General features: G+C 40.1%; 1 protein-coding gene across 6 annotated transcripts in view; it reads left to right on the top strand.

Annotated features, from left to right (window-relative positions):
• Nucleotides 1–8,581, top strand: part of shank3a (SH3 and multiple ankyrin repeat domains 3a) — a 145,927-nt gene that overhangs the window by 80,305 nt on the left and 57,041 nt on the right. For all 6 annotated transcript variants that reach the window (XM_016668116.1, XM_016668117.1, XM_016668114.1 and 3 more), the window contains one exon: nt 6,926–7,107. In XM_016668116.1, the coding sequence (XP_016523602.1) occupies nt 6,926–7,107 (182 nt within the window). The remainder of the gene's footprint in view (nt 1–6,925; nt 7,108–8,581) is intronic.

Below are 8,581 nucleotides of genomic sequence, written 5' to 3' on the forward strand. Positions count from 1 at the left end.
GTCTTTTATCAAATATACTGTGTTTAATGAGGGCTTCAGCCCTCTTAGGGGTCTAACATTATGTCTCAATGAATTTCATTATTTTCTACAATATCAGCGCTGCACAGGGTATTTAGCAACAGATATCGCCTCAATGTTTTTTGTGGACATGTTTGTTCAGTCCAAGGTTGTTTGGGTGGAGTGAAAAGAAAACAAAAGACTAAGAGAATAGAAAGCAGGGTTAATATATCTGCTGAGTCCTGGAGTAAAAAGCCTCCTCTAAGCATGGAGCTGAGACCTTGTTCCAACCTTGGCGCTATATATTAAAGTAAGGAGAATGTATATGGAGTTCTAAAAGACCAGCTGGTCTCAATATCCAGAACCTGCATCCAAGTGAGAGTGATGGTGTCCTTGAATATTTTTTTTTATGATATTCTCCCTCTCTCTTTTTCACTGTCTGACCTACTGTTTATGCCAGTGGTAATTCTAGCGGCATTATAGGTGCCAGGGGAGTGTGAAATTAGTTTGGCTGGTCAACAACAGACTCCTGTGAAACTCACCGTCACTTCCTCCTCCCTATTTGTGTAACAGGCTTTCGGGGTTCCAAAACCTGACCTTATTTTGGTAGAAAGTTAATAAAAAAATGATTCAAAACAATTAAGAGAGACTGGATAAAACCAACTACTGTAGTGTTCATTAAAGCAGACAAAGAAATACAAATAAAATCACATTAAGGTCTAGAAGTTTGGCCATAATAAGATCTCTATCTTACACAGTAGACAATAAAATTAGAAATACTGCCAGGTTTTTATGTGGTGATGTACAATTTTATTAGAAAAATAATATTTGCTTATGCCACAATATTTTAATTAGCCACTTAATGTTCCTTATCTCCTAAGGAACACCGTTTCATTGTATTAACTTGAAACTACATATTGAGTTGCACACTTTGGGTCTTTCAATCAGGGTGACTCAGGATTATCTGATTGCCAAACTACAGATTTTTTTAAAGTGGGTATACAATGAAAAGCAAGCTTTTTTAGGGTTTATCAGTGTTCCAGTAATAATTAATGAACATCACTGGATGAAGTCTTTTTGGATTATTTCTCATTGATGTTTTTAAATTAGCTCAAATTTGGCATCTCTTGTCTGTGACTGGAGTGGATTTGATCACAAAAAGTTCCAATTTTTAAAATAAAGTTTGAGTCATAAAATCATTGTTCGTTTTGTGACAACACATTCCTGTTGGCATGAAGACAGCTTTATGTTGAGACAACCATGAAAATCGCAACGTTTAGACATGCCAACCCAGAATTATTATTCACTAACCACATTCTATTCAAAACTGGTTTAAGTTTTTGAAACGTACGAAGAAACATTTTCTGGAAAAAAAGTTAAATCAGTAATTCTCTTGTCACATTCTCCTTCATGCAGCTTATTTTGCTATGTTCTGTTCTTTTGTTCTGAAGAGCATTACTTTGACTTTCAAGACGCTACCCTTATCCCTGCAGTTTATCCCACTCAGTTATAAGTTCCAAGAGTAATTTGATGTCCATGGTACGTTTGATGTTTGTTTGGTTAGTCATGTCCCTCCAGGTCATGAGTTCCATCATACTTAAAGGTCAACTATAAGCCTTCTGAGTTTTGAGTGTACCTCAGGGTCCTTTTTGTTTTATGCCTTTTCTTTCTTCCATTATTATTTCCCTTCATTCTGTCCCTGAAGAGAAGACTAAGTGACTCATGGGAATAAAAGTCCCTCCACTCACAGGTTTTCAGTGAGTTCTCAGAGGTCATATTTTAAACGAGTTTCTATTACGTTGTCAGTGTCATTTTCAACTATTTATTCAACGGTGCTGATGGACGTTGTAGGAAGCATTCAAGGTGAAAAAGAACATAAAAATTCTTGTTTCAGCAATCTTTATAAAATATGAACAGTGGTCTGGAGGTTTTTAAACAGTAAGACTATTGTCTACATATTTAAAAATGGCAGAAATGTTAATGTTAAGTAATAATAATAAGTAAATAAGTAAAGCTTCTCAGTAAGAGTTAAGTAGTGTTTGCCCAGCCAAACTCAATCTTTCTTAACAAGCTAAGATGAGGTTTTACTGTCTTGAATTGTGGATTTGCTGGGCATAACCTTAAAATGTTCTTCCCATGTGCAAAGTCCACAATCTTCATTCTTCTTAATAGCCATAAACACTCCCATGTTAGGGAAGAAAGAATGAAAGGACACGGATTCATTCATGTGCAGCAAGGCAAGGGCAGAGTGAGGATCATTAGAATGCAAAGTGTTATGCTGATTAGGACTGCGCATCTCACCTTAGAGAGGTGGGCTATTTGAGGAAAAAACCCATTTACCTGCTAGGGCAAGACACTCATGCATAAAAATGCTTCACTGAAGCAGCTTAATTTGATAGCATCTGGGTAAATGGCATTAAATGACATTTTGAGGCGTTTCTTCAGATTTATGTCAACACTTTATAAAATAAACCCAACCTTAGGCAGCTGAACTCATTGCTAAGCTGTTCAGAAGATGACATATGATTAGCTGTTAGACCTATAATTCTGTTTACAGGTCTAACAGAAAACATAGAAACAGCTTCTTTTATTTATTTATTTTTTTTTGTTTTCAACCCAGGCCTCCGTCGCGCAAGTTATATTAAAGTTTATACTTCAGTTTCTTCTTAGAAAACCAATTATGAAAAGTGTTATTTTAAAATACACTGAATTTCAGTTCAATTCCAACCCAGTATTTTTTGTAAAGAAAGCAAAAAAACAACAACAAAAAAATAAATCAAGTTCAATTAAAAACCATTTTAGCATGCAGTTTAATTCATCAGTTCATTTTAAATATCATTACTACTAAATTCAATTGCAGTTAAATCAAATGCAGTCTGATTGCAGCGATCGCTCATCCCAAACAACAAAGCAAACTACTGAGATCAATTTGAAGCTCAAAGCACAACAGTTTTCAGATATTGTGTTAAATTGAACTCAAATAGACAGTATATTTGCATATACTGTAATCATGAAAGCAGACTGAAGATGTAACCTCACTTGGAAAAATGTTGTGCTAATCAAGTTATCCAAATGTGAGAGCGTTTCTGTGATGGTATACTTCAAAGAGAGTTGAAAATGTGGTTGAATTGGTATAACAGAGCATGTTTGTTAAGCCTCAACGGTTTTTGCATCTCTCACGTACCTCTGAATTTCAAAAGACTTTACATCACACAGCCTCTGGTTTTATAAAGAAAGGTGAGCAGTTCCCTCCACATCCGAGATGTCTTGATGAAATTACTCTTGGCTGGCATTCATCCAGCTGTGAAGTTGAAATAGATGAAAATCTTTCTGGCAATCTTTTGAATTGATATCTTTGCCAAAAATAAAAGTGGCTGTGTACCTAAAACTACAGCTATAATGGTTTTTGTAAAGGTGAGGATGATAAAGTGTCTGCATAGCGCAGCCTCATCTTCCTTCTGCAACCCTCTTAAAGCTTGATAAGTGTGCTGCTGTTGTTCTACGCTGTGACTCAGACATTAATATGCTGGAGCCACCATAGGCTGTCAGATTCTATAGCAATTGGAAAGCCATCAGCAAATGGTTGTTTCGATGTTGGGTGTTTTGTGGGGAGGTGGTGGGTTGAGGGGGTAAAAGGAAGGGTTGAGTAAGGAAAAAGGAAATAAATAAGCCTATAAATAAGAAACAAGGAAGACAGTAAGACAATGAGAAAATATGAGACAGAAATCAGTAATTAAAATTAAGGCAACAGATAGAAATAAACAGAAAAACAGGCTATTGGACATGTAGTGTATCTGAGCATATAGTTGAAAATTTCTGCTATGACACGGATGAAGTGCCAATGCAAATATCTTGATGTTTTCAACATTTTCTTACATCATGACCACAAACTTCATTGGGATTTTATGTGACAGAACAACACAAAGCAACACTTTATTACGAAGTGAAGGGAAATGGAGATATTTTTCAAAGTCACATACAGCATATGAGCTCCTTTGATCCGATACCGCTATGGATCCTCTTGCCTTTATCTGCAGCAGCAGAAAGAGTGTGACAAGTCAACAGGCATCCACCCTTACTTGGTGGATTACAACATCCACCAGAGAGATACTGGTGAAAAGAAAACTCACCAGGAACACTTATATGTTTGGAGTTTCTCATGAGGTGAGTTTCAGAACTTTTATTGTTTTTAGAACACGATTACGATACATACCATGCCACCGCCACACGGATCTGTGCCCGCCTGCCCGGCCCTGTGCTGCTCTGCTGCGGCTGCACTGGGCGCACCATGACAGTGACCAGGCGGGTGAGCAGTTGTTTGTGCCTTTCTGGAAAGCTATATCTAGTAGCAGTAACACCTAAAGTAAAAATACACATATGTTGGGCTCTCATCAGGCTGAAAGAAAACATTGTCTGTCATGTGGATTATAGGCATGGTGTAATTCCAGCTTCACACATGACTCCATGACAAAGGCTTGCAAAACAGAAACTCACAACCTTATTGGAAAATGGGACACGAGTTGAAGATTTCCAAAAATAGATATTTCTAACTAGATAAGCCAGACAAAAAGTTAGATTTCTTTTCTGCACTCCTTCTCAATCGTAAATGTTGATAGTCAATGTTGGGAGTGTGGATGTATTGCTAAGCGATGTACATGTTAAGAACCTCGGGAAGCTCTTCATCTGAAGAAGATATGAAAATTAGAAAACTTTGAATCTCCACCTTTAGAATCTGCAAATAACTAAAACTTTACAATCTGGTTTATGCCCTCACAATAGCATAGAAACCACTTCCTTAAAATATCCAAAGATCCCTTCACTCCAGCTTGGACTGCAGCTCCAAGGAAAAGCTTCTTCTTCCAGTCCAGTCAAAAACGTAGACTCAAATTCAATCAGGACTGAGGTAAAACTTGAAAATTCATGTTCATACTCTCCTTCCAATTTGACTCATCCTGAGCTGCTTTCCAAAGAGATACGAAATGAAATGACATCAGACTTGCTTAGCAGTTTTCAGGACACTCAGACACTTTGAAACCAGTCATTCACAGATTGAATGCAGGCTACTGGCTGGTAGCCACAGGTGCCCTGGGGCAGTCTGATATGGAGCAAGATTTCAGTCTGTAGATTCACAAAAAGAGCTATAATGAAGCTCTTTTTGTATTTACAGCTCTTGCCTTTCCTTGTATTGAACGGAAGGGTTCATTATTTATATATGCCACTTAAATACATATCCATGCCACACTGTTTTTTTTACTCTTTTGTAACAAAAGCTTTGGAAATTATTATTTGATATTTACTTTACAATTGTGCACTACTTTGTTTTGATCTATACCCGCAAAATCTGAACTAAATAAACTGAAGCTCGTGGTCGTAACCTGATTATATGTGAGATAGAGAATGACTGTAAATATCAATGCTAATTGTGTCAGTGTTTCATTTCAGAGAATAATAAGGCGACTTTTTATACTGAATGAGCAGTTAACACACACAAGATCAAGTTAAGACGTAGAAAACTGATTTATTTTCTAAATGTATTTGTGAGTGCACATTATAATTGTTTTTTCTCTTAAATAAAAAAAGAAGATACTTGAGAGAAAGCTTTGGCAGCACAAGCAGCGGAATGACGCTGAATGCAACTTGCACAGCCACAGAGGTGATGATGAATGAAGACTAGGCGGAGCTCTGCTGCTGTATTAGAATTCATTGCTTGAGAGAGAGGCAGGAAAAGGAGAGAATGGAGATGCGGTGTGAAGCAATGTGGAGGAGAAGGATGAAAGCAGGTGAAATGGAAGTGAGAGAGAAAGAGAGTGAGATGGAGGGGATTCAAGGCAAAGAGGCAATGAGTCAGGAGCGACAATTAAACCAAATGGGCTGGAGCTTTTGCCTCCCCCCCACCCGCCACCCCTCTGCACACAAGTGTACACGCAGACAGACACACACACACACACACATATACTTACGCAGCCTGCCTCAGGGAGCAATGGCGCATGCACACTCTCGGCAGACAGGCAGAAGGAGATCAGTTGTGCTCTGGGACTGGTGTGTGTCAGCGATGTGTTAGCGACATACTGGCAGTGGCGTATGCCATGCCAGTGAAGGTGCAATGCTAGCCGGAGCGGAGGGGGCTGTGTGTGTTTGTGCCTGGGTGCACAGCTAGAATGCACATAGAGGGCTTGTGGCGTGAGAGTGTGAGCGAGCCGTCAAAACGGAGGGGAGGCACGGAGCACAGCAGCAGCAGCAGCAGCAGCAGCATTGCTAGAGTGTGTGTGAGTGTGTGTGAGCGCATGTGTGAGGGGTGGAGGGGAGAGGAGAGGCAGACACGGAGGGACTCCGGGGAGAGGGAGCGGGAGTTGGGGAGCAGACCTAACCTTTCTCCTCCACAGCAGGAAAACCAGGACCCAAGGACAAGGGAGGATCTGTAGTCCAGCCTGGAGCATCTGGAGCACAGGGCATACGGGAGATTTCTGTTTGTCTTTTGGAGGGACTTTTGATGGAACCCAAACTCAGGATGTGCTTAACTAATGGGGGCTGCCAGTCGGACCTGATAGATCCACACAGGAAAGGAAACAGGGCTATTCCTTTTACTGGTACATTTTTCTTCTCCTACCTCGAATAGGATGCGAGAGAGAGGGGACACCTAAGAGGGAGAGGGTAAAAGAGAGCAAGGATATTGTCTTTGCTACTGAAGAAGAAACAGGGGGAGGACAAGAGTGTCTTGGAGGAAAATACTATCCTCTCATGACTCTCCTGTGGAACACTGACTGTTGATTGGCAGGTACTTAGGCATGCCTATGAATCCCTCCCTGGGAACATTAACAACCAGGGGGTGTCACCAGGTCGCTGTCCCACTGACGACCATGTCAGTGACAACCGGCTTCAGTTACCAGCTCCCTGGAATCACCACAGTAACATATGTGTTTGTTTACAGCCCTGGCTCAGTGCAGCGAGACCCAAGCCCACCTCATCACACACCTCCTGCACTGACAGGCCCTCGTGGGCCCAAACGGAAACTCTACAGTGCTGTCCCAGGACGTACCTTCATTGTGGTCAAGCCCTACACCCCACAAGGGGAAGGAGAGATCCAGCTCAACCGTGGAGAACGGGTAAAAGGCGAGTTGTCTTTTCTGATTTTTCTTTTTTTTTAATGTATGTGTGATTTTATCTGTCTCAATTGATTCATTATTAGGATTATGACCACAATCTATACGGATGTACATTTATGCCTGCTGGTTGTCGTACAAAAATATGTGACAAAATATGGCTTGCATGAGTGTATGATGATTGACAGAACTTGAAAAAAAACTTACCTTGTTCTCTCATATCAATACTTCACTTTCAGCCTTGAAGTCATTTCAATAATTTTTGAGCATAACATTGTGAATAACCATTTCACCAACTTTTTTTTTTTGAATGTGGTGATTTCTGCTATTAGCAATGTTTGTTTTTTTTTTTCTTTCATGGGTTTGTGTGTGTGCTTTTGTCTCCATTCATGCTTCACTCCAGACTTTGACTGTAATGACGTAGAAGGTAAACTCCATAATATGCTCCTCACCCAAAATCCCCCCCCCCAAACAAACCTAAGTGTGTTAACCCCACACCCACAATGAAAGCAATTAGAGCTTGGCCCTGTTTGAATCCACTTGAGAAATGTGCACACTCCCACAACAAATCTTTGATCACTGCAAGGAGAGCGTGCAAATTCAAACAGGTCCTGTGTGCTTTTGGATGTTGGTGTGCATACATATGATGTGTTTTTCCACCTTTGGGAGAGTGCTTCCTCTTTGTGTGCACAACAGATTTTCTGCTTGCCCTTACCTCTTATCACCTGTCCACAGACACCCAATTCTAGACTGACCCCACACCCAACATCCTGTCACTTCACATGCATCACCATGGATCAGACCCACATTAGCTTAATGGAAACAGTTCCCTCATGTCCTTAGAAGGTCCAGAAAGAGTCGGGTGGCACTCATACCGAGACCTCTTATGTTCCTTTCAGATCTACAGAGGGACAGGAAGTTACAGCTTAAGGGTCAATTTGAAATGTCTGTCTAAGCTTTGGGTGAGACATCTAATCACTTACTTCCTGCTTCTCCTAATCTACAAAGAAATTATAAGCATGCCTTCTTACTTTTTATGTAAATCTATATTATTACGGGGAAAAAATGAAACAATCTGAATTATAGCCGAGCAGGCTTGAAAGGTGATGGATACTGAAGTTGACATAATAGTTAATGCAGTTGTGATGACTCAACAGCAGTGTAGTATACCTCCAACTGTCGAATGGATCGGCTGTCACCAGCTTTTACGCTGGTGCCACCGGATCCATAACCCTGCTATTAATGTGAACACCCAGTGTTTTGTAGTTCTCTCATGTTGACACATACAGGAAACAAGCTTACAGCATCATGGCAGCCAACACTATGGCAGTGCCAAGAAAACCATCTGGTCCTGTTATGCAATACTGACCATCACTATATTGTGATATCTATCTATCTATCTATCTATCTATCTATCTATCTATCTATCTATCTATCTATCTATCTATCTATCTATCTATCTATCTATCTATCTATCTATCTAT

This window comes from Poecilia formosa, unplaced genomic scaffold, assembly GCF_000485575.1.
Source record: "Poecilia formosa unplaced genomic scaffold, Poecilia_formosa-5.1.2 Scaffold13, whole genome shotgun sequence".
NCBI classification, from domain to species: Eukaryota; Metazoa; Chordata; class Actinopteri; order Cyprinodontiformes; family Poeciliidae; genus Poecilia; species Poecilia formosa.